The 25,545-nt window shown below is 44.6% G+C and overlaps 3 protein-coding genes across 5 annotated transcripts in view; all 3 read left to right on the forward strand.

Moving 5' to 3' along the window:
• Positions 1-1,720: 1,720 nt before the first annotated feature.
• Positions 1,721-8,518, forward strand: cxxc1b (CXXC finger protein 1b). Of its 2 annotated transcripts, none has more exons than XM_084464567.1 (14): positions 1,721-1,864; positions 2,380-2,492; positions 2,604-2,704; positions 2,799-2,941; positions 3,166-3,321; positions 3,763-3,912; positions 4,471-4,578; positions 4,885-5,063; positions 5,447-5,654; positions 6,346-6,453; positions 6,582-6,631; positions 6,715-6,811; positions 7,030-7,182; positions 8,103-8,518. In XM_084464567.1, the coding sequence occupies exons 1-14, from the start codon at positions 1,862-1,864 to the stop codon at positions 8,247-8,249; spliced, it is 1,716 nt and encodes a 571-aa protein (XP_084320693.1). In that variant the 5' UTR covers positions 1,721-1,861; the 3' UTR covers positions 8,250-8,518. The 2 variants fall into 2 exon arrangements, with proteins under 2 accessions (XP_084320693.1, XP_084320692.1); XM_084464566.1 differs by lacking the exon at positions 1,721-1,864 and adding an exon at positions 2,166-2,197.
• Positions 8,519-11,071: 2,553 nt separating this feature from the next.
• mbd1b (methyl-CpG binding domain protein 1b) lies at positions 11,072-19,077 on the forward strand. 2 transcript variants are annotated; one of them, XM_084464271.1, is made up of 17 exons: positions 11,072-11,195; positions 11,785-12,209; positions 12,721-12,858; positions 12,990-13,122; positions 13,518-13,729; positions 13,889-13,971; positions 14,174-14,214; positions 14,368-14,514; positions 14,602-14,673; positions 15,126-15,209; positions 15,747-15,845; positions 16,222-16,383; positions 16,638-16,784; positions 17,102-17,353; positions 17,593-17,643; positions 17,951-18,091; positions 18,561-19,077. In XM_084464271.1, the coding sequence occupies exons 2-17, from the start codon at positions 11,920-11,922 to the stop codon at positions 19,044-19,046; spliced, it is 2,538 nt and encodes an 845-aa protein (XP_084320397.1). In that variant the 5' UTR covers positions 11,072-11,195; positions 11,785-11,919; the 3' UTR covers positions 19,047-19,077. The 2 variants fall into 2 exon arrangements, with proteins under 2 accessions (XP_084320397.1, XP_084320398.1); XM_084464272.1 differs by having other exon boundaries at positions 16,659-16,784.
• A 5,378-nt stretch (positions 19,078-24,455) lies between these two features.
• Positions 24,456-25,545, forward strand: part of ccdc120b (coiled-coil domain containing 120b) — a gene marked incomplete at its 5' end in the record, with an annotated part of 12,087 nt that continues 10,997 nt past the window's right edge. The window contains 2 exons of the mRNA XM_084463461.1: positions 24,456-24,538; positions 25,503-25,545. The exon at positions 25,503-25,545 is cut by the window's right edge and continues 69 nt beyond it. Coding sequence (XP_084319587.1) covers positions 24,456-24,538; positions 25,503-25,545 — 126 coding nt within the window. The remainder of the gene's footprint in view (positions 24,539-25,502) is intronic.

Here is a 25,545-nt window from a genome sequence, read left to right on the forward strand (position 1 = left end):
GGTTGGATGTAAATCCTTCTTTATAGGCGTTTTTTTATCACCGTGATCCTCATCCGGGGACATTATTGTGAGTTCAGACAACAATTCTGTGGAACATATCAAAACATCTTATTACTTAATTATTCAGAATCAACACAATTCAAGATAGCAAACTATTGTTTAAATACATAAACTTTTTTGTAAGCAAGTGGAATCTTTGCAGAACTTAATTAATAATTCTGGCATGTTGTTCAAGCTATGTCGGGCATGCCTTTGGAGTCTTCTTGTGTACCTGATGAGGAAGGGCCTTCTCTCAGGAGATCTTCATTCACATCATTCATGACCATCGTCTTTTCCATCACGTCTGGAGGTGTCAGTTCCCCGTCCATTGTAATGAAAGTAGCCTGTATGTATATAGTATGTTTATCTTTATTCTAATAGTTTTTTTATTATATTTTATTTTCAAATTGGTAAATTTTATTTGTATATATACTCGAGTTTCTTGTCTCTTTTTCCCACTGTACAGCTGGTCACTTGCGAATTTCTCCTAAGGGGGATTAATAAAGGACTATCTTATCTTATCTTATCTTATTTCCCCTGCTCAAAACCCCTTAGAAAACACATTCATTAAGGTTGCGTTTTGTCAAGATCCAAGGTAACTAAAAGAATGCTAGGTGCTCCATGACAACGGCATTTTTGGTAGATAATAAGCGTGCTATATATATTTATTTATCAACTAACTAACTTAACTATAGGTCCTACCAGTTTGTCCAGTCCTGGGGGGGATTAGGTCAGGGTCAAAAGGGTGGAAAGACTTTATTAACTTTAATTGCGGTTCCTTCAATTAGGGAACCGCAGGCAGACCTTTGACAAGTGCCTGCAGCTCTCAGAGGTGAGTGTAACTCTTGGTACATGCAGAGAGGTTAATCTATTATTTATCTCCATTGATGATACATTTACATTGTGAAAGGAAGCTGGGAAACCATTATGCTGACACATGAATACAGAGGTCTTGATATTAACGCTTGTTATAACGCCATACTTTATGTTTACATTATAGAAAGATGTTTTTAAATTATCAAATACAATGTTAGAAAATGTTGAACATTGTAATCTCCATTGTTCTTGTTTAAACCCTAACGAAATATTCTGAATACATTTTTCATACAAATACTAAAAGGTATATAAAACTGAATTTTAAAAATATTAATAATGAATGTATATTTGTGAATTGAAGAGAAACATATTCTTACTTTTCATGACATATCCTCTTCACTAAATGATGAGATAGGTTTTCCACCTATATCAGCCTAGTTCCATTTGTAACCTACATTCTTGTCCAGTTAGATGATCCTCTTCTCTCTCTGACTCTCAACTGATTCACACTGCGCGTAGGGAAGTGTGTGTGTGTGTGTGTGTGTGTGTGTGTGTGTGTGTGTGTGTGTGTGTGTGTGTGTGTGTGTGTGTGTGTGTGTGTGTGTGTGTGTGTGTGTGTGTGTGTGTGTGTGTGTGTGTGTGTGTGTGTGTGTGTGTGTGTGTGTGTGTGTGTGTGTGTGTGTGCGCGGTTGATATCGGTAGTGGTAACACCATTGTTCCAACAATAGAGGGCAGTGAAGAGTAATAATAATATCTCACGGAGCAAAGAAACACCCCGGGGATCATTGAGCATGCGCCTCATTTCAACGAGAAGAAACGAGTTCAGCCGATTGCCAGCGATGTTGAACATCCGGATCAACAAACTCAACGGTGCCTTCGAAGAGCTAATGCTAACTACTTAGCTTCCAAGATAAAAATAATATTTTTTTCCAAGTTCACCCTTGCCTACGGAGATTAAATTTCAACACGTCTGCAGTGATATCGCGGACCGCGCAGACTCGTAAAAATGGTAATGAAAATCAAAACAAAAACGTGAATGTCGAACTTTTTAGCATCGCTCGTCGTTAGCTGTTATGTTAGCCAGAGCTAGGCTCCAGCCTTTCATTGCTATTCAAAATGTTTATTTTTACACTGCTGGTGTGCAGCGCACGTCGCAAAACGCACTTCTTACCCAACGTGCCTTCCTACTCGAGTGTAGGTGCTTTTCAGCGGGCGATAACTAGTTCAAGAATATATAATTTAGCGCGGCTAGTACCCCCGATTATGGCTACAATGTCGTACAACTAAGGGGGGAAACTCTTGTGGACGAACTGTAAAATCAGATGCAGTAAAGCCTCAAATGGTTAGTTGTGCACCAAATATTGACATATACCTTCATACATTACAATTGGACATGTGTCTCGAATGTCAATACAGTCCAGGATAAACCAAGCAAGTACATGTTTTGGTAGCAGAACCACGATGCAGTGGCACTCATGATGGCACTCATTGACATCATCACATCATCAATCTGTGCCTTTCCAGGACAGCGATATGTCCGACTCGGAGCCCATGCCGGGGCCTGAGAGCGGTATGGACGGCGAGAATTCACCGCTGTACTGTATATGTCGTAAACCAGACATCAACTGTTTCATGATGTAAGTAGATGGTGATGATTCATTCCTCCTTGCATATATACGTCTGTTTTGGGCTCCCAGTTGATGGGAGGTTACTCCGCTCACATATTTGGCCTTTACTCTGTCTGGCAGTGGCTGTGATAACTGTAACGAGTGGTTCCATGGGCACTGCATCAATGTGACTGAGAAGATGGCCAAGGCAATCAGGGAGTGGTACTGTATGCGATGCAGAGGTGAGATAACTTCATCGTGCTCGCCTTTTAAATCTGTTTGGTTTTAGAATATTCAAGGATTTAATAAGAAAAAATAATATTCCCACCTCCCCAGGTAAAAATTCCTCATTGGAGATAAAATACAGAACAAAGAAACCCAAGGAGAGGGATTCTGAGCCAGATCGTGCTGAAAAGTATTACAGCAACAGTAACCCAAGCACTCCAGAATACAGGAGTGAGCGTCGGCGTGGCTCTAAGGTGAGGTATCAACCTACCACTCTGATGTTAGCCGTTTCATACGAAGCTTTACATTTTTGTAGTGGATATCATAGATAACAAGTTCATCCTCAAGTATCATCAATGACCCATATGTATAAGATTGTATTCCATCAACTAGGGCCAGATAGAACGATGTGTGCGCCTGTTTGTCATCAGTAGTAAAAAAATAATAATTTGACATTGGTGTCTTATTTCCCCGCCAGGTGAAGCGTTCCGTGCGTATGTGCGGAGAGTGTGAGCCGTGTAAGAAGACTGTAGATTGTGCTCAGTGTGACTTCTGCAAGGACATGAAGAAGTTCGGGGGCCCAAACAAAATACGCCAGAAGTGTCGGTTCAGGCAGTGTGTGGTGCGAGCCAGGGTAAGTCGTAGTAAACATGTCAATGTTGAAGTTAGCCAATGCAGGCGGTGTGCCTGTCACGACACTTGATAACACACATTAGACTTTGTCCAATTTGAGACATTAAAATGGCTAGTGTTATTGTTAACATTTAACAAATATCTTATGAAAATAAGTCCCAGAATCATATCTGGATATAGTCTGTGGTTTAGAAGCCATCACCCAAGTGGGTGCTACACATTGGTGGTGGTTAGTGAGGTCCCCCCTTCACTGTAAAGCGCTTTGAGTGTCTAGAAAAGCGCTATATAAATTCAATAAATTATTATTAATTATAATTATTATTAATTAAAAGTTGGTATCCAACCTTAGGTCTTTTAAGTCCAAATCAGTGTCACAAACGTAGCGCACCCTCTGCTGTGTGCAGCAGCCCACCGAATGACCTGAATGCTTTCTGTGCTTCAGAAAATGCTCCGCGTGAAAGAGGAGGAGTTCAATCAACGTGAGCGGCGCAAGAACGCGCACAACCGGCGCAGGCGGTACTCGGACGACTACGACAGCGAGGCAGAGCTCTACCAGAAGTACAAAGCTGCGGGGGGCGAGGACCACAACATGGTAGGGGGGGGGGGGATCCTCAGGTCCTCCAGTGTCAGCCCCAGAACATCCCACTGGGGTTATCCTTCGGTGTGGATTTGGCCGTAGTTTTGAGTGCTGAGCGTTTGCTGCACCATGGTGGAAGCAGTTTGCTTATTTGATTAATTGATTCATTAATTTGTATTAATTGTGATTAATCTATTAATTGTGACCTTATGAGTATTGCGGTTTTTGGGTTGTATCTTCACGGTTGAATTATTTGTAAGTCGTGTCTGGGAAAAAAGTGTCATCTAAATATATTCTATATCTAAAGTAATGGGAGGCTTTGGTCTATAATTGTAATACGTTTTATTTTTAAAGTGCTTTTCAAGACTCACCAATTAACTTAAAATACATTTCAAACAAAATACCAATTAAGTTAAGTCTTTTTTTATTTTATATAAACAACCACATATGTAAATATATACATACGTATATACAAGCATGCGATACTTGGAGTCTTGGTCGGTTGGATACAAATCAAAGAGCAGAAAGCCGGGTTGGTTTTAACGTTGTTTGCTCTTCCTTCCGCCCGTGTAGTCGTGGATGAGCGACGAAGACGAGGAGCTGCCCTACAGCCCCGTCATGAGGAAGAAGGCTGTGAAGGTCAAGCACGTCAAGAGACGAGAGAAGAAGTTTGATAAGAAAGTAAGTTGGAGCCAAGTTGTGAGAAGTAACGGATATAAGAGAGACATGACATGTAAAAACTGGATATTGGGCTGGATGTTGTCGTGGCTACGGGTGTTTGTGACTCCAAGCCTTAAACGTACTGGGTTCAGTACCAGTTTCCACAGTGTTACCAGTTGGCATCCTTGAGCAAGATGCCAAACCCCTCCCTGCTCATTAATTACACGTATCGCAGTTCACTGCAAGGCTATTTGGATGTATACATCTGCTACAAGACTAATTAGTAAAAACTTTTTACCTGTTTTTACTTTCTCATGGGTCCATCAGAAAGAGTCACGGCGTCACAAGCAGAAGCAGCGGCACAAGGAGAAGACCAGGCACAGTGACCGGCCGGAGGGGAAGGACAACAGTGGCCTGCACCAGTGTCTGGGGCCCAGCTGCGTCATGGCATCGCGACCCAACTCCAAGTACTGCTCAGAGGACTGTGGCATGAAGCTGGCAGCCAAGTAAGGAAACTGATTGAGGCTACGAGTAAGGGTTTAAAACAGGGTGACAGGGGGCAGGGGGGGGGGCTGTCTGTATGCATATATGTGTAAAGTCCTGAAAAATAAACAACACAATCATCTTTCACATAAAAATGTACTTTTCTATATTTTGTTTATTTGATTTGACGTTCGAGGTTGATAATAGTTACAGCTTTGAGATTAGGTTCACGGGAAAACGCTGAATTATTCATAGGCCATTTCATCACATTTTCGTGTGTGTGTGTGTGTGTGTGTGTGTGTGTGTGTGTGTGTGTGTGTGTGTGTGTGTGTGTGTGTGTGTGTGTGTGTGTGTGTGTGTGTGTGTGTGTGTGTGTGTGTGTGTGTGTGTGTGTGTGTGCACACAGCCGGATCTACGAGATCCTCCCCCAGCGTATCCAGCAGTGGCAGCAGAGTCCCTGCATCGCCGAGGAGCAGGGCAAGAAGCAGCTGGAGCGCATCCGCCGCGACCAGCAGAACGCCAGGCTGCGTCTCACCGAGATGGAGCGGCGCTTCCACGAGTTGGAGGGCATCATCGCCAAGGCCAAGCAGCAAATGGTGCTGCAGGACGAGGAGGTGAGGCCTCCGCACTGCTGGGCGGTCCAGCCACACTGCGTTTTTTTTTTTTTTTCCACTGTTGTTGCACCAGCACTATATGCATTCACTGCCGCTGCTGGATTGTCAACAAAAAAGAAAATGTCACAAAAAAATAAATACATTTTTCATCTATATTTAGGCTTATGATGAATATCAAAGAAATAGCTGAAAATGAACATAAAAGATTAACTTAGTTTCTGCCGAGTTCAAGGCACATTTGCACAATGATCCGGTCTCAGCAGATACCTTGACTCTGTTGGTTATGTTGTCATATTTGGAAGCTCAATCTGTCAATTTTTCCCAAAGAAATCTCACCAGAAGTAACCATTTATTAAAGAGTTATTTTTCAAAATTTTCTTCCGGGGGGGGCATGCCCCCAGACTCCCCTAGCGTTGCTAGGTTACCAACTCACAGCACCACTGCTACAAAATAATCTAGGGGGAAACACTGGTGCACTCAACTGGCAGGATTCGGATGCGGTCCACTCACTGTTAAGGATGCGTTAAAGGATGATATGGTTATTAAAACGCTCTCATACAATGTGATAAAGTTGCTTAGTCGAAAGTTATAAGACTGACACTGGGGACATGAGGGGTCAACCCCAATTAATTTAGTTGAATGCCGTCGTTGAAATGATTAACCCTTGTTTTTACTGCTTTTTTTTTTGCAGACGAATGAGGGTGATGAAGACACAGACCTGCAGATATTCTGTGTATCGTGCAGTCACCCAATCAACCCAAAAGTTGCGTTGAGACATATGGAGCGATGTTATGCCAAGGTGATTTATATGTTATCGTGTTATATATTCTTATTTATTGATGAATAATGGGATTCGTAACCTTCCTGGCTCACAAAAAGAATCGTTATTGTACATACATTTGACATTTAACATTTGTCCATTTACAGTATGAGAGCCAGACATCTTTCGGATCCATGTACCCTACGAGAATTGAAGGGTAAGTTGGGGGTAAAATATTTAAATGGTACAAACATTGTATCGACGTGAGAAGATTAATGGTTGTTATTCTTTTTTTTCCAGAGCTACCAGGCTATTCTGTGACGTGTACAATCCACAGAGCAAAACGTACTGCAAGAGGCTTCAGGTTTTGTGTCCGGAACATTCCAGAGACCCTAAGGTACACTGGTTTCTGAATTAAAGAGCTGTATTACCTTTATATAGTCCTGCAGCTTTTATTGCATTGTTTTAATCGTGACTTTAATTTGGTTTTGATTAAACTTTTGTCATTTGTATGGGTTAAGCACTTTGCAACTGAAGTTCTGCTTTTGAAATGCTAACGGCAGTCCAATTGTTATAAAATCAGCTTCATCTGTTTCAATTCATCCCGCTGGCCAGATCTCCACAGAGGAGGTGTGCGGCTGCCCGTTGGTTCGTAACGTGTTTGACCCGACGGGAGAGTACTGCAGGATCGGCAAGCGCAAGTGCAACAAACACTACAACTGGGAGAAGCTGAGGAGAGCAGAGGTGGACCTGGAGCGGGTCAGGGTGGTACGTTACTGACCCAATGTCTGCTTGTTTTACCATTTCTCCAACCAAGTCAGGTTGTCTATGTAGCCCTTCAGTACAGTCACGGTCATCACAGGCCACATTATACGACGCCCCCTAAGCCCTCTCAAGACAACAAACACAAAATGCTTTGGGGAACACTGGTAACGCCATAGTTTCCGGTTTAAAAGGCTACGCATGATTGTGCGGTATTTGGCCTATGTGATGATCAAATTGCAGTAGGCCTATTTATTTATATAAGAAGCCTTTATGATGGCGTTAATGTTTTTTACGTTGTCCCAAGCATCCTGATGTGTAACCTCTTGTCCCGTGCACGCAAATAGAGGAGAATGTGCTACAGAATTCAATTTGTTATTAATGCAAAAAGCAAAAACTACGATATCACCTAGGACTGCTATTGTCAACAGAATTAGGATCTGACTCTTATACGGCAGAGCTTAATTTTAGCCTTAAAGTTCCGGAAGATAAAGACTTTCCATAGTATAACAGCACTTAGTAATGTGGTTTAAACCTTGTGCAAGGTTAGGATAAAATGCAATGGATCGAAGCATAGACTTACCCATAGAACACACATCTAACCCCTCGTTAAACTAGTTGAGAGTTGAGAGACTAGTTGAGTCCCTTCTGTCCCCTTGTCCCCCCCGTGACCTCTAAAGCTAGCAGAACTTTGATTTGACCAATCAGTAATAAGAAATAATAATAGCAAAGTGATGGTGTGACTAGAATCCCACAGTTTTCCACTATGCAACACTAGAAAAACACTCAATTGTAGCATAACCCCAAAACGGTTGAAATAACAAGCTGAACTGTTTAAGTATAATAGAAAATGTGCAATGTCCAAGATGTCTACGAGAACTCATTGTTGATTCCCGTTCTGTTTTTTATTTTCATTTTTCTCACAGTGGTACAAGTTGGACGAGCTCTTTGAGCAAGAGCGCAACGTCAGGACCGCTATGACCAACCGAGCGGGGCTGCTCGCTCTCATGTTGCACCAGACTATTCAGCATGACCCCTTGACCACAGATCTCCGTAGCAACAAGGACAGGTAGTCTGCCTGGTCCACATTGCTCCTAACGGGGCAATTATGTACATAATGAGTCTTTCGAGAGCTGTTGTGTGTTGGATCAACCCTTTCATACCTATTATTCCAAGAGATTTTCCAAACTTGTATTAATTATTTTGACAATTTTACTCTTTCTTAAAGCTAAAGTGCTATATTTTTCTTGAATGTTGGAGATGAACTATTGATGAGTGGACACCATTATGCCCTTCACTGCCTAAAATAAATACTGAATAAAAAAGAAACTCAATGTTTGGTCCTTAACCTGGTTGCAGTGCTTTTATAGTATAAAAAAGCTGTTGATGTGAAATTTCATCAACACTTTCTCTTGTTGTCATTTGGTTTTACAATTGGTATACTGGAGTAGTTAGAAATTATTCTCTCTGCCTAATAATGAAATTAACTTACTCTAACTTTAACTTAACTATTACTCTATCTCAATTATAGTCTACTGCTAATAACAACCAGCAGTAATAATTCAAATTGTATTTGTGCAAACAATGTATTAGCAATAGTATATAGCAGTTTCTCAAGTGAGAGTAGTGTGCCCCTATGGGTAGTTTGAAGGATTGCAGTGGGTACTTCGGGAACATTTATTTCCAATTTGGCGTTTTAATATTGTTTGGTTTAAGAACAACGGAACTACTGGTATATAGTAATATCTATCCGTTGATCTGCTAAGTATTTTGATATTTAGTATTACAATAATCATAATCGCTATATATTTGTAAGCTTTAACCTTTAGTTTTTGCAGCAGAAATATCAGAGCTGTTGTAAGTCTTTTGGTGCACGTCCAAGTCAATTCTCAAGTCTTAATAGTAAAAGTGGACAGTATGAAAATAAAATTGTCTACTGTCTGATACAGATCGTCGACCATTCGTTTTATTTTTCTTCATTGTAACCGCTTTTCATCCCCATAAACCACTTCACGCAAAACGGACGGTTCTTTGCATTGCAGAATATGATCTTGTTACAGTTGAGAAATATCATGTAGAGCAATTTTAAATTTTGTGTTTTATAGTATTAGACATATTCTCAAACATCAAGTTCTAACCTAGAAACATAAATGCATATTATTTTAAAGATAACTGTTAATGGTAAATTGAAGAACATTGAAGAAACTAAAATGTTCAGAATATCTCAGAATAAAGAATAAATATAACAATAACATTAACATATTTGGAGTACATATATTATTGGAGAACATATGTACTCTAATTCAGTTTGAATAGTGCAACATTAGGGCTTTGATCGTTTAAGAACAGTTACCTTACCCCGCCATGGAGGTGCAGATGGCTACCAGTTTGTAAATGTTGAGTTCATTAATTATAGCTCATGTATTGCGATTCTGTCTTGTGTCCTTGCCAATGTTTAGGAAATACTTTGGTCCATATAGCATAACACACAAACGTCTTCCTCAAAGTCATGGACTCTACATCTAGGCGGACAGAGTGTGGGTCTGGCAACTTCATCCCATTGCTATAGTGTGCTGACAAACCGTTCAAATTAATGGAGGCATGCAAAATATACAAACTAACGTTTTATCTTTCAAGTTTACAAGCTTAGGAAGAAATTCAGCGCTCAGAGGTGTATTTTATTTTACCACCCGACCCGAGTAGAGACAACTTGTCACACCGGCTAGGCCCCGCCTACATAATACGTCATCATTATTTACTAGTAGCCGTACACTGGTACACTAAAGGGGTCTCCGCTTCTTTATAGGTCCGTGGTCTCCAAAAGCAACCTCTGTAAACTAGTGATGGCAATGCGATACACCGAAGCTCCGATACGTGCTTTGCTTTTTAACCCTTCGCTATGAATGAAGCACCGCTTCGGCGCTTGCTTCATGGAAATAAGCACGTGACATGTGACGTCCGAAGCAGAAACTGTTGCGTTTGCTGAACGAACGACCTGACTGGTTCACGACCCAATCAGCTGACCGATCCATTCTGTTTTGAATTTGAGCGCCGACACGTTATATAAGTGCTCTAAAACCGTGGATAATTTGTGTTATTCAATAACTTTGCTATTGCTATTGCCTATTGCATTGTTGCTTTTGCGTATTGGATCATTTTATCATTCATCTTCATTCGATCTTTGAGTGATTCCCAACCAGCCCCCTGTCGTAGTTCGACAAGCACAAACAAGGCAGCCCGCTGTCATTCGTTTACATCTGAGGTCGGCTTAGCTCAGGAGGTAGAGCAGTTGCTAGTTCGATCCCCGGTGATCGTGTTGTCGATTGTCATAGTTTTACAAGCACACCCAAGCCAGCAACCAGCCATGCCATATTTTCCCAGCACTCTCACTCCTCAATAAAACAACACACATTCATCAATCTTTATTTGTAAATATAACGTGTGTGTGTGTGTGTGCGTGCGTGCGTGTGTGTGTGTGCGTGCGTGCGTGTGTGTGTGTGTGTGTGCGTGCGTATGTGCGTGTGTGTGTGTGTGTGTGTGTGTGTGTGTGTGTGTGCGCGTGCGTGCGTGTGTGTGTGTGTTAAATCCACTGCAACCTTGCACTTTCGCCAGCAGAGGTCACTATCACTGAAGCTTCGAGTAACAAACCTATTTCCGAAACAAATGGCTAAACGCTTCAACGCTTAAAAAATAAAAAGCTTCATGTGCCATCACTGCTGTAAACCCGTAATGATGGTAATGTGAAACTAATCTTTTATTTATTGTGTGTTGCGCTGATCTATTACGATAGGTATGTCTGCTACGGGTGAAACTAGTGGGCTTTATTGCTGTAAGCCCGACTATGACCGCTTCGGCCACCGTAGCAAGGCTGTCAATGGACGGTGCGGTAAAAAAAAAAAAATCAGAAACAACTAAATCAATTTAAATGTTAAAGGGTATAATACCCTTGTTATAACTAGGCAGTATCGCTGAGTCATACAAAGCCGATGTAATATTATTCGCACAACCGCAGAAATACCGTAAGCTTTGTTTTCATTCCTGCTAGCATATGCTAACGTTAGTGAAGGGTTAACGTTAACGTCTCAGTCAAGTTAGCTGGTTAACGTTTGTACTAAACGGGCTTGACTCGAATGTCACGTTTCCTCTCTGAACAATGTTTACCACGCGGTGGTTTTGTGACTCACTGGGAGCTGCGCGTCTGCAGAAAGACAGCGTTGGAAGGGTCCGATGGCTAACTTGCTTGCGTTTGGCTAAACGTGAGGATCCCAAATTAAATCACCACCAATAGATTCATGTGATCACCACAAGGACCCAGTGGTTCAACTCTAGGCGTCGTTTTGAATTCACGCATTCAGTTGTAATCACAAAACTTAAAAATTGCCTAGTTGGTTAATACTTGATGTAGTACCACTGATTGAACTCTACTCTACTACCGCTTAGTTAGCGATTGTAACTTTCATTGCGGCCGCCAAACGATGATATCTTTAATAAAAAAGAGCCGGTTTTACAGTAGTTTTTTTTGTTGTTGTTGTTGTTGTTGTTGTTCAACGCAACGCATGTTGTGGCATTCTGCCAGTTTAAAACGCTGATCCGTTCTTGCCCCTCCAGGAAGGACTACAGTCCTCGGTAACCAACAACACTCCATGAAGGAGGCGCCCCGAGACGCGCGTCGTCTGGCGAGGAGGACAACTGGACCAAAACACAACAACTAAGTCGAATCGGAGAAAAAAAAAAAAGCCAGAGATGGCCTTGGTACCAGCGGCCAGCATTGATCACGGATACAGTATCATCCCAACCACCGAAGAAACGGCTGTGGTGGAAGAGGTGAACAAGGGGGCCGAAGCAAGTAACGATGACCCCCCAGTGGACTGGTTCGAGCCCCTTGAGGAAGACGACGATACGCATAGCTGGGAGCCCGGGCTGCATGTTAAGAGGAGAAACGAAGAAGAAGAAGAGGAAGGCAGTGTGGCTGCAGAAAGTGAAAAAAGCGGTAGTGTGGCCAGCGAAGATAAGGTCTTTAAGAGAATCTACAGGTTAGTCTGATCTTTTTGCGTGTCCCCCGATTGTACCAATCTCATAAGTGTGCATACGCGTTTGCCTGGGGGACGTTCCGCTAAACGTGCCCCTCAACGTGCCCCTCATTGTTGTAGTAGGGGGTCTTTGAGTTTTACTCGTGGAGGAATTTCGTCATTGATGTTTGTTGTGATTCTTAAAAAGAAGGCCGCGATCGCTACTCTAATTATTATGATCGATACTTTCTTATCTGATACATTTGTAACATTATAGCAAACCAGTTGTTGTTTCAATGTTTATTGCTAGTAGTATGTAAAAACTTACCTGGGACAAAATACACTTTCTGCTTCTAATAGGGGGACTGCCATTGTCAGTCCCCCTATTAGAAGCCCCCTATGAATATATTTGATTCTAGTCTGTGTTGCTTGTGGTAACCAACTTTAAACGTGACTCTTGCTCTTCCTTTATTCAGGGCCTATACATTTTGATGCGACTGGTTTTCCAATAATTTTGCTTTCTCCAAATGCGTAGACTCTCTCACTACCGTAAGAACACCAACGCTGACGAGGGGTGGGTGGATTGGCCAATCCTAGGAGAGGGCTGGAAGCGCAAACAAGTCATCCGTCGCTCGGGGTCCAGTGTTGGCCAGAGGGATGTCTATTACATCGGGTAAACACAGCCTCTCCCATGCAGCAGATCCTTCTGTTCACGTACAATCCATGTTTTATTGCTCTGCAGATCTAAAAATGATTTATGTATTTACATGAAACATTCTGCTGTTGGTCCCTTCTTCAACGCAGTCCTGCCGGTGAACGTGTGAGAAGCAGAGTAGAGTTGGCTGCGGTGTTGGGGAACGTCATGGACGTGGCCATGTTCGATTTCAAGACGGGAGCTTTCCATACAGGCCAACCACAACCGCCAAGACGAAAAAGGGTACCGCTGCACTGTACTCCCCAACAGTCCACACCTAAAGGATCCCCTATTTTAACCCCTGGTTTGATGTTGATCAGCTGTTACCTGCCGTATCATAGTCTACCCTCTAGTGACATCACACATGTGGGAGTGTGCACCCAGAAGTCTGACGGTTAGATCAGTCTTCCAGTTGGTTCCGTCCGCTTTGTCGGCCGGTGGTTTGATCTATCTTTCATACGTCTGACTGGATGCTCCCAGTGATGATGTCACGAGAGGGTCTATTTTGAAATGGCTTATAATGACTCGTCAACATGACACACTAGTGTGGTCAACTAGGGGGACCTTTTTTTTTAAAAACGAGTCCCACTTCTGTTCTTCAGTTTCATCTACATTTCCTCAATGTCTCGATACTTTAGAGGAAGATCGCAGAGCATCAGTGGTCAGACTCCAGCTACATGGAGAAGGACGAGGGAGATTACACTCCGGACCGTCCCCTGGTCTCCTCCCAGCGACGCATCAAGAAAGAGCCGGTCATCAAGAAAGAGCCGGGCATCAAGAATGAGCCGGGCGCCAACGAGGAACCAACGTCCTCACGGAAACACAACTCGTGGTCCCACAAGTCCACCCTGTAAGTCTGCACCCTGCGCTGGTTAAATTCACTGGTCAAACGCTACGGACTGTGACGCACCAGGTGGTAGTAGATATTGTCGTCAACCAAGCCTATACATTTAGTGATGACTCTTTGCAGTTGTTTCGTTTTGTCTTTATACGTTCCTTTTGCCTGCAGCTTCTGTGCGGGTTGCGGGAATGAGTTTATAGGCACCTCCTATGACAGACAGAGGAAAAAGCCATGCTGTCCCAACTGCTGGGGTAAGTCTCTCCCTGCAACTATGGTGGTTCAAAATTAGTTTTAGGATTTATATTAAATATTTGGAAGGGCTGCACCATTATGTAAAATAATTGACTCTTTGGGCTGATATTGGGATTATTCAATGCGATTCACATATTATTAATGTTATGATTATGCGCTTGCTTTGTTTATGTATACATTTTTTTAATGTAATTCCCACAGCTGCCAAGCGGAAAACGCATCCAAGTATCCGTACCAAAAGGGTAAGTTGTGTGTGTGTGTGCGTGTATGCACAGTTTATTAAAGTAACAGTTTAGAGTGCTTGTGTTGACCTTTTGCAGGTCCTCACGTAGCCTGTTGAGCATGAAAACACGTGAAGTGTGTAAAGAAAACGTATGCTCTGCTCTGTGCTGTAGTGGATACCCTGCTTGCAGTGCGAGGCTTGCCTGACTACCTCAAACTGTGGCAGTTGCCACAACTGTAAAGACAAGCTCAACACGCTGCCAAACACCTTCACCCGGCTAACCTGCCAGAAACGCCGATGCCTTTGTCCCGTCCGCAAGGTAGGTACACAGCGCCTGTGGAGGTTACACCTGCACCTCTCCATCACTTAAGTCCTCACACTTCTCCTCCTCCGTGCGTTCCTTTAGGAGCTGATGGCCGGTTCGGAGAATGTCCAGCTCAAGCTGAGCCCGCCTCCACCGCTTGAACTCAGCTACCTGGTAACCTCTCCCGCTTTGTGTAGCTTTGATAACATGGCTGAGAGAGAGAGGTGCTCAGTGCATGTCAACATGCAAGGTTGAACCATGTTGGTTTGCATGGGGGCGGCATTAGCTCAGGAGGTAGAGCGGGCTTGGCTGGTAACCGCACGGTTGCTGGTTCGATCCCCGGCTCCTCCTCCTCCTAGCTGTGAGTGTCGTGGTGTCCCTGAGCGAGACGCCCTCACCCTACTTGCTCCTGACGCGCTGGCTGTCGCCCTGCGTGGTCGACTCCGCCGTCGGTGTGTGAATGTGTGCATGAATGGGTGAATGTCAGTCAACACTGTAAAGTGCTTTGGATAAAAGCGCTATATAAATGAGGACCATTTACCATTTATGTTTTTATGCAGCATGGATGCGTGTCACCCAAAGGACCCAGTGTCATCTAAGTTTTTGGTTTGGCAAACTGTGTGTAGGAGGATTTTCAAGAGCCCCTGGAGTCTGACGGAGATGACGTACAGTTTGGATTCGAAATGGACGTGACGGATCAAATCATGGAGGTGCCGTTTCCATTGTCGCACTGCTTGCACCACTCCTTGCACCCACGCCAACAACCTTAATTAACTTTAGTGCTTCCTTTTTGCTATATCCTGACATAGCCGTGTTTCCCCGACATGGATCCAGCAGTGGCTCTGCGCCACTGAATCAAAATTTTTTGTTGTGCTTTTTTTTGCTTTATTGTAAAACGTCTATTTCGTAGGTACTCCCTAATGCAGCCACCTCAACTGTAACATTGTCATTATTGTCTTTGGAGAAATATTGTGAAAAAAATCATTAATGGCTTTACACTTAATGCAGGGAACTATGTTAAAAACTAACAGCTGCAAGCCCACCCTTATAGTTGGAGTAGAGTAACAGAACCTTTGTGTTGGAGTGCACTGTGCACGCCGCACACATTGACAGTGCAGCTCACCCACACCACAGCATCGTGGCGGTGCATGTTTACATTCAGGAGAAATGCTAAATCCAACTACCCGTTTTTTTATAAGCCAGTATTTCACAATTTTGTGTCTTTTTTTTCTTCTTGTTTAACACAGAGCAGTGACACGGAGCATTCTGTAAACATCGGCGTGGACGACAAAGGGGATGACCTGTCCGATGGGGAAGAGGAGGAGTTCGATGAGGATGATGAGGAAGTGAGCGCCTTGTTTTTCTTGTTTTATCCGAGGAGCCTTCTCCGCTGCTTCGGGGACAGCGGTGGACAGTCTCTGACAACACTTTAGCTGTTTTCATTGGGAGTGGCGACAGGAACTCACCGACCTTGTCCTTAAAATAAACCTTTGACTGAATATACGGTACTGTTAAATTGTAGAATATAAATAACAATCGTATTTATTGTTAAAATGGAATCAAATCAAACAATCCACCAATTAGAGCATTAGGTAGAACATACAGTACGTGAAGGCTCATGCATGGCGTAGGTCATCTGTTGAATTTTGAACGTTGCGATAGCCCTATTTAAAAAAACAAAGAGTGTCTCTTTATTGTGCGTTTAATATCCCGGTCTCCTAGTGGCCCAAGAGGCGGAAGCGGCGTGCGTGCGGGACATGCGACGCGTGCCTCAGCACGACGGACTGCGGCAAATGTGACTTCTGCAGAGACAAGCCCAAGTTTGGAGGCCGCAACACCAAGAGACAGAAGTGCCGTTTACGCCAGTGCCGAAGCAAGGCCAAGGTAGGGCTTTGACCTCGGCCTCTGGTGTTTTTGTGTTCATGTTTTATGTGTGTTTTTTTCGAATTGTACTCAATGCATGTTTGTTGTTGTTGTTTTTTTCCTTGCTTGCTTTGTTGTTGCCATTGTCACCCGTGCTTTTTTTTTTTTGTTGTTGTTGCTTTACGTTCCTCTGTCTTGACACCGATGGTGGTTTTCAATCAAAATCCTGACACACTTGCAGCATTCACTCACATGTGGATGTTTGTATTTGACAGAGACACTTGTTGCCCTTGCAGTTGGGCCCTGGCCGACGAAAACCCCGGTACACTTACAGTCGCAGGCCCCTGATGAAGAGAAGCAAGGAGCCGCCGGGCGAGGGCCCCGCCAAGGGCCCCGACGGGGACGACAGCCGCTCCACCGCCGTGAGTGGGAGAGGGGGACAAGCCAGCGGCCTTTAGCGACTCCCTCTGGGACGCCTGCGAATATTTAGTGCAGCCGTTCCATTCTGTCACTGTGCAGGAGGACTCACAAAGTTGTGTTTTTTTTTTTTTTTCTTATGGTGGTGTAGCCCAACTTCTCTCACTGTGTAGGAAGACCCACAACGTTGTTTTTTATTTTATTTTTTTATGTCACGATCGTGCAGCCCTACTTCTGTCACTGTTGCAGGAGGACACGGTTGTGTGTTCCCCTTCCCCCCCCCAAAAAAGAAACCTTGCTGTCATTGTGCTGACCCGTGCAGATGTTCCGGAGCCCCGAGCCAGCCGGCAGTAGCATCATGCTGCCGCCCCCCCCGGGGCCCGTCCACAATGCTCACTGGGTGGCGAGGAGAGGGAGCCCCGAGCCGGCCAGCAGTACCACCACCAAGTGGCCCCCCCCGGGGGCCAAACACAGAGCTTACTGGGCGCAGGAGAGAGGAGGGAGCCCTGAGCCAGCTCGCAGTGCCAAGCGACCTCCCGAGCTCACTCACAGACCTCAGCGGCTGTCTCTGCAGGTTTGATCCGACCAGACCCTGGTTAACAAATATAAATCCATCATTCTTGACCGCTACTTCCAGTGGGCATGGTTAGTTTAGTGGTAAGGGAGTGTCCCACCAGAGCAATGCATGCGCCCCTTACCCATATCTGCTCTTTTTTTTTTTTCTTCGCTGCGAACCTCTTGGATAAAAGTGGTCTGCAAGATTTCTAAATTGGGAAACACTTAACGCGAACTAAAGCTGGCCTCTTTCTAAAGGTGACCAAAATACAAAGGCGTGACGACGGGGACCACGTTCAGCGCCAAACGGTAAGCCGACGCCGTTTCCTTTCGTTGTTGCAGTGACTGTAACGGGCTGTGGTCGCTCTGAACACACGCATTGAAACGCCTGAATTGAAAGCCCAGAATTCCACAATAACTCTTTTTCAAATATAAATATCGCAGCAAGTTTAATCCCCCCCCCCCCCCCAATTCAACCACATTTACTATAAATCCCCTTTTCCACTTAGTGTTCCAGGATTCATGCGTCCACGTACCATTTGCTTGTCTTAACGGGGATTCTCTTTGCGACGTGTTTCGTCCCATCTTCTTTTTTTCCCCCTCCTCGCCCCAATAGCATATCAGCACATCGCCGCGAGGGGTCTCCATCGGGGCCGTCGTGGCCTCGAACACAAAGCACACGTCGGGTGGAGGGCGAGCGGCGGCCGCAGAGAGGGGCGGGACCCCCCGGGGGTTGGAGGACATCGACACGCCTGCTGTGAGTGTCCCGGTTGCACGCTGGCAAACGTTGGCCACGTTTAAAAAAAAAAAAAGGCCACCTCGTAGGCTGTTGTTGCTGCAGCTGAGCTGCCACCACTTCTGTTAACCGGTGTTCACTGTGTGCCCATATTTTCAAATCGTGACAGTATTCACCTCAGCCACGTATAGTTCCTGTGCCGTCCTCTCCTCTATGTCAATGAAGTCGGGGGGGGGGGGGGGTGGGGGGGGGGGAATAAAGAGTCCTGACATTCACCCATTCATGCACACATTCACACACCGACGGCGGAGTCAGCCACACAGGGGCGACAGCCAGCTCGTCAGGAGCAAGTCCATGTTACTTCTTTCCCTTCTTCTGACCAACCGGACCGTAGGATAATCAACCCATAATCTCTGCAATGGTTTCTCACACTCACACCGGCTGTTGTTGTTGTTGTTGTTTTTTTTTTGTTTTTTTTGTTGCGACGCAGATCACGCAGATCTTCAGCCTGGCGGAGAGCCAGGCGCGGCGCCACGTGGACCCGAGCAGCCCGCTGTACAAGCTCCTGGAGGAGCTGCGGTCGGCGGCGCTGCCCATCCTCTGGTACGCCATCCTGGTGGCGGGGCCGCGGCTGCAGATCATCCAGTGCGCCAAGCAGTCGCGCATGGCGGACACGGCCGTGCTCATCGAGCCGGACTTCCGCTTCCGGGTGACGGTGCAGAAGCAGCCGCTGCTGCCATGCCACCCGCTGTACGACCGGCACGCCCCGCGCCTGAGCTCCGTCAGACAGGTGGTGAGGCTGCTGCTGGACCTGGAGAGCTACTTTGTGTGCCGGGGCGTCGCCATGGAGGAGAGGCCCGCCAGCGACGGGCCGATCATCCTGGACCGGGCGCTGACCTGTGACTTTCTGGTGCTGGTGCCCGGCGGCGCGGTGGCGGTGTGCGCCGCCTGCAGTGCGTTGTGTGGGCCCAGCTAGTGGCCGAGCGAGGACCTTTCAGAGAGAGAGAGGCCGCAGTACTGAGGGGGGGGGGGGGGGGGGATGGTCGGGGGGTTGACGTGTGTGAATTAAATACAAATTTGATCTATACGTTTTTGTTTGGTACTTTTTGATAGAGAATGCACAAACGGCATCGGGTTATAATGCTTTTACCTTTTTGGAGTCGTGGAATATGAAATGGGATGGCTATATTGGTTGATTATTCTACCAAAGACTTCTATTGAGTAGTGGGCAATGGGTGATTTTTCAAATTTATGTTTTTTTGTGTATTTTTGTAGGGTGAAAGGCACATAACCATGCTCAGAATGTGCTATTTTTTTATTTTTAAAGAATAATGATAACTTTTATAATACTAAGCTGCCTTTTGGGATGGCTGCAAAATCAATATTTGCTTTCACTTTCTGGATTAAATCAGAATGTTTTTTTTTAAATCTATAATACCAGACAGTTAATTTATGAGTTAACCTATTGTGCAAGATCAGGGCTTGCATAGTCGTGTGTGTGAATACGTTGGATGAGATAATATAGCAAATTACTTTAATAAAATAAACCTGATGACTTATTCAATGTTTTTAAATTATATATTTTAATTCAGTACTTCATGCTACTTTTTCAACCCTCTTATCAATGTTCAGGACCATCATGTTATGAAAGGTATCTATAATGTTATAACTTGTCGTTGATATTCAGTGCAAACCTGATTACATTTCAGCAAATGCTGGCTACTGGGTGTGATATCTTTGTTAAATTGATCTCATCTCTATAGACATTTCTAATGGCCTCCCACCCGTCCCATTCCCCCTACTCCAAACACCACTACCTCCAGCTTCATCCTTTTGAAGGAGGGGTGGCAAGTATCAAGTTTGAAGCCAAGAAGGTCACTGAAAAAACATAATTATAAAAAGATGTGACTGGCTTAAAAGTCAACTGATTTGATGTTCTTGATGTCAGTCAGATGTATAGAGGGTTAGGGTTAGGAAAAAAAAGAAGTCAAAAATGTGTTAATTCATGGAAAAAAGCAGTTGGCAAGATCCTCTTCCAAAGCTCCATACCATAGGACTGGATGAGGTGCTTTGCTGAGAAAATACCACTGCAGAGATGATATGTAAATATTTACTCTTGGCACATTGGCCACTCCTGCCGTGTCTGACGTTATATAAATTCCGTCAATATGATTGAGCGCCTTGTCTTTGAGTGGTTAGTGGCCCTTTAAATCTGCAACCTATGGTTCTGTATTTTTGGCTGGTAAGCAAAGCTGAAAAGAGCAAACTGTATGTAAACACCCTTTACATTTATTAAACTTGTACAGTTTGCTTTCAATAACAAAAAAAAAATTGGGAAGGTTCCCTCACTGAGGGAAGAGGTCATCTTTCACCTGGGCCTCAGGTCAACATCATAGTAAACGGAACTGGAGACGACGGGTTGCCTCAGCTGCTGCTTGGATGCGTAGACAAAACAACCCCAAGACGCCTGCTGGGGGATCAGAACACAGGTTAGGACATCTGAATACGTTTAGACCGTAACAAAACTCGAAAAAAACCTCGAAAAAACAGGTGAGCCCAGTGGAAAAAAACAAAAACGGTAAATTTATTTAACAAGAATTACCACGACATCTAGTGGACAAGACTAGGCCTTACAGGGGGTCTGGGCATGCTATCAGGACCACAATATGGACCTAAATACGGACCTAAAAGTAATATGTTTACCAGTACTCGATAGAAAATAGTGATTGTATTAAAAGCTAACACACACACACACACACACACACACACACACACAACAATAAAATAAACATAAATACAACAAGGTGGTGGGTTTTTACTCTACTCTATGATCTTGGTCATTGCCCTTTATTTGAATAATGAAATGTGAAGGCTGTGTAGACAGATGTGTAAGCATACAATGCAGCAACAATATGTATTTCTCTCGAAGTAAAGTCCTGAATAAATTATTACAGGAATACGAGTCTAGATCTATCCTAGCTTGTGTCTTACATAGCTCTTTTATCAACATTATTGTTTCTACTACGTTGCCACATTTCAAGGTCTTGATAGTAATATCCATTTGGGACAAATGACCCAGAAACAGCGTGCTTTATAGTTAGAGTTGAATAGAGTGGAAAGAAGAGGACTAGTAAATGGTTGCCTGACTTATATTATATAGTAAAGATAAGTAGCAGTTCTCTATATCTAAATAGACAAATAACGACAAAAATACGAGATAAGGATAATGGCCACACAATTAGGCTACAATCTAATAAAAAAAGAATCATCATGTTACCAAAGACACTAATCAAAGAAAAGAGGAAATGAGAAAAGGCTAGAACATTGGAAGATCACAAGTGTGATAATAGGTGTGATCACAGGTTATCAACTTTCATAAAATAGCGCTGTTTTATTAGCTATAACCTTATTTGCATTAATATGGTGTTAATCAGTCCGTGACGTATATCTTTAATAAACTAGGGAATCTTTGGAAGATAGATGAAGGAAAACGCTGCAAGGAAGGTCTTTGGTAGATAAATAATGATCAATTAATGATAGATTATAATTTTGTAATCTGTCATTGTTTTGTGTGATAACATATCATATTACTGAAACTAGTGCATTTGACCATTTATTATTCATGGCTGCTGTGTACCACGGTCCCTGTAAGATGTTATGTTATTTGGTATTTCTTCCCCATATACAGTATATAAATATATATTTAATTCCACAGCCAAGGGGTTATTCAGAATCAGGATTGTTTTTCTTCACACAAACCATGGTAGTGCGACAAACGAAAAACACTAAACGTGGCTACTTTATCTCAATAGGGCGTAGACCTACTTCTACCGAAACATCTCCGTGGTGGGACCAATCGGACAGCAGCCTCCACACATCCACAGGCGGACCACATGCTTTGCATCAGCTCGTATGTTGTTGTTATTTTTTTTTCCCCCTGCCGTTCTCAGTTCGTGCACATGCGTCTGACAAGACAACAGAACCAACATTGTATTCACGAAACAAGTTACAACCGTTCGACGGTTCAGCCGTGTGCGGGTGTGCATGTGTAGCCGTACATGTGTGTAGCCGACATTTAAGGACACGGCTTCACCTTTGGGGATAGGGAGTACTCTACGAAGCAGCCATCCGGTGCAGGAGAGGGAAAGCCTTCCTCCTACTCGCCGGAGAAGGCACGAGCGCGCTTCGACGCAAGGGGAGCCGGTGTGGACGCGCGCGAGAATGAGCGAGAGGGAGCGAGAGAGGTGAATAGCAATTGAGATATAAACGCCAGATGGAATGCGTTCATTTATTTATTTATTTATTTTGGCGTCGTGAGCTATATTTATATATATATATATTTATTTATTTATGTACAGGCCCAGTGTACAATATTCTTTGGGGGGAATCGCATGAGTGTAATGGCAACGACGTGCATCGCTATCCCCCTCCTCGGTGATATTGTCCGTGTCTATTTCCCGTCTACCAAGGAGACCTCGGCAGGCATCGGCGCTTCTCTATGGTAAGGAGAATCCGCGCTTATAGCTCCCGCTCCCGTCTTCATCGTGATACAGCGCCAATGGGCGTATAAAAACGAGCGGCCTTTGGAACGGAATAGTCTTTAAAAAAAAAAAAGTGTTTTGTGTGGGACTAAAGACGTACAATTTTGCAATGTGTTGCATAGCTAACGTCTAGTGTGTCACGGCCGTGACACACCTGCGATATGAAATGCCTCTGGATTTATCAGTCTGGTTAGTTTCATCATTAACCGATGTTGCCTCGCGCAGCATCTTAAGATGTGTCTCTTCTACGCCAGATGCCGGTTTTAATGTGGTAGCCCCTGCCTTGTGCTTTCAGTATTGGTGTTATAAGGTTACAATTCAGCACATGTTTTTTTTTTTTAAAGGGAAGCCGAGCAATATACGCCTCTCCATACTGTTGAGTAAATCAAACGTAGGCCCTCTGTTTTGTGTGGCATGGATTATTATTTGTCATGGCATCAAGAAATACAGTGGGATCTGCATAGATTGTTTTTACCCTTCGTATCGTACACCCCATGTGTCATTCACTCTGGGAATACCCTTCAATGTTGATGTTTATTTTGAATCACATAGGCTTTTCCTTTTTGTGTCGCCAAGCTGCCTATTCCTATACTACCCCGATCCTCTGATAATTATGGCTGTGTTTTAAACATCTCACCAGTGAGCAACATTCTGTGGGTAGCTCCCCACAGAGACGCGGTCTGGTGGAGGAGACACCTATGAACACATTCTAGAACAACATGGACACCGAGAGCTGGCACGATGTAAAAGGACTTTGCCAAATGCGTGTCCCGCGGACAGTGCCCCGGGGGTGATTCACTGCTAATGCAGCTTTGGTCCGCCTGGGAAACACCTCTGTTTTCAGAAGAGGATTTTCCCCCCTTTGGTGCCGTGCATTGGTTTTATTTCACAGGGCCACAGGACACTTTTTTTTTAGTTTTCCTCCTCTCGATATGTTTTCTTTTAGTTTTTCATCTCTAGAGAGATTTGCGCACATCAGAGCCCACTTTCAACCTCCATCAGATGTTTGGGAACAATTCATCTTTCATATCCTGAATCCAGTAGGTCCAGCAGCTTCATCTGTTTAAGTTGGATTCCTAAAGCTGCTGTCGGTGTGTTGTGTGTCGGTTGTCTTCAGATGTCTCTCTTCTCTTCCCCCTCCTCGGTTCAACTGTCACTTCTTGAAATAGGCTGCGTTGATGACTGCCCCACTTTTTCACACGGCATTCCGACATCGGTTCCCATGCTAACTCCGAGTTGAACGTTTCCTTCACAAACAACCGCGGCAGTCACATCCTGACCCGCTGGGATCCAGGCGCGGTGATATGCTGTTATGTCGAGGATCGTCGTTCCCTTTCTAACACGTCCGTCCTAACAATGGTGTGACGCGACTGGAGAACAGTTGGCATCTTGACGTGGGAAACTTCACAAAAGTAGGCCTTACCCCTGATCTGTCGTCTGTGCATAGGACAGAAAGCCCATTTGAACCTCAGGCATCAGGCAGAAAGAGTCTCACACCCCGTAGTCACTGCTCTATCCACACACAACATCAATGTCTTTATATTCAGAGAGCTGGAAGAAAAATAAAAGCCCACAATTTAAAAACCATCCTGTGCACAGCAGCACAGGGTATGGCGTTGTGACAGTGTAGTGTTGTGACGATGGACACAACAGATGGAAGACGCACGGCCGTGCTTCTTGAGTCCATGACGAAAAAAAAAAAAGCATGTGGGCGGCGGACGGTCCAGTATCCATACATCGGGTGGGGGCTCCACACATGGTGAGCGAGGCGTTCTAACGCCTCTTCCAGATCAGGAGTCAGGAGTGGTGAAGGTGGATTAGGGCCACTGTGTGAGAACTAGGACATGGAAAACACCATGGGATACATCCAGAAATCCCCCCAGGTGTACTGGAGCAACATGGGGGGAGAAGAGCCCCCTGGATGGCCGTAATCCCGCTGGGCATTAGAGCCACATTCCATTCTTTATTACCCCCCCCACCCCCCCACCCCCTCCCCATGCCATGGCTTAGCAGGAACCAGGTGGATAGCCATCGCACTGTACCGCTCTGCTTCACCTCAGACCTGCATAGGTGAGCTTCAAGGGAGCGTAGGTGGTTGTGGTGGTGGTGGTGGTGGTGGTGGTGGTGAAAAGGGAAGGGGTTCAGTAGTAGAGCCTTGGAGGGTCGAGCCCGGGAGCTAAACTGCGCTGTCTCGGGGCTAATAAATATGTTATGAATCTGTGTTTCATGCATGCAGAGAGAGATAGAAGGAGACAGAGGAGAGATCATATTAGTGTGTGAGTGTGTGTGTGTGTGTGTGTGTGTGTTGGGGAGGGGGTAGGTTGGGAGGTGGGCGCAAAGAGGGTGGTCACATGACCTTATCTAAGCCAGCGGGGTTGTTTTCTGCACCGGTGGTTGTCCGGGTCAAGATAGCTGGGCAAGTGGAACCAGATTTAATCCCCTTGCACAGTATCCACCGTTGACCCTGCCCCGGTCTCGACCAATAGAAACCCTCCTTATTTTATTTTATTTATTTATTTTTGTCCAACCCATTTGTTGACATTTCCTCATCTATTCATAGGTCTAATAGTCTCTGCCCTTTTTTTTAACGTTGAATGACAGGGAGATCCTGCAGGGAAAGGGCACGTCCACATCACTGTTCCCCAGATGTGCGGCAGCCTGACTGTTTCCCTTTCGCAAACACGCGAGACGAAACCCAAGTGTGCAGTCAGTGGAGGCAGTCAGAGAAGCAGTGCGGCAGAACTCCCCGCTGAGACACACAAGCGTGTGAATCGTAGCGTCAAATATCCATCCAATCATGACTTTATCCCCGTTGACCTAGATTTCCTACTCCTGAAATTGGTAACCCATATTACCACCGTGCCTCTCTAATACGTGTCTGTGTTCATAAGGGCAACTGGTAGCGCACGCATGGGGCTACCAGTTGAGCCATAC

The sequence above is a fragment of the Micromesistius poutassou genome (assembly GCF_964030765.1).
Source record: "Micromesistius poutassou genome assembly, chromosome: 2".
Lineage (NCBI taxonomy): Eukaryota > Metazoa > Chordata > Actinopteri > Gadiformes > Gadidae > Micromesistius > Micromesistius poutassou.

Excerpts from the sequence above, each read along its gene's own strand:
- cxxc1b (XM_084464567.1), top strand. Across the intron at positions 2,493-2,603 it reads GACATCAACTGTTTCATGAT|TGGCTGTGATAACTGTAACG; the intron begins GTAAGTAGATGG and ends TCTGTCTGGCAG. Across the intron at positions 2,705-2,798 it reads GTACTGTATGCGATGCAGAG|GTAAAAATTCCTCATTGGAG; the intron begins GTGAGATAACTT and ends CCACCTCCCCAG.
- mbd1b (XM_084464271.1), top strand. The coding sequence starts at position 11,920 with ATGGCCTTGGTACCAGCGGCCAGCATTGATCACGGATACAGTATCATC. Across the intron at positions 14,674-15,125 it reads CGCTTGAACTCAGCTACCTG|GAGGATTTTCAAGAGCCCCT; the intron begins GTAACCTCTCCC and ends AACTGTGTGTAG. Across the intron at positions 17,354-17,592 it reads CTCAGCGGCTGTCTCTGCAG|GTGACCAAAATACAAAGGCG; the intron begins GTTTGATCCGAC and ends CTCTTTCTAAAG.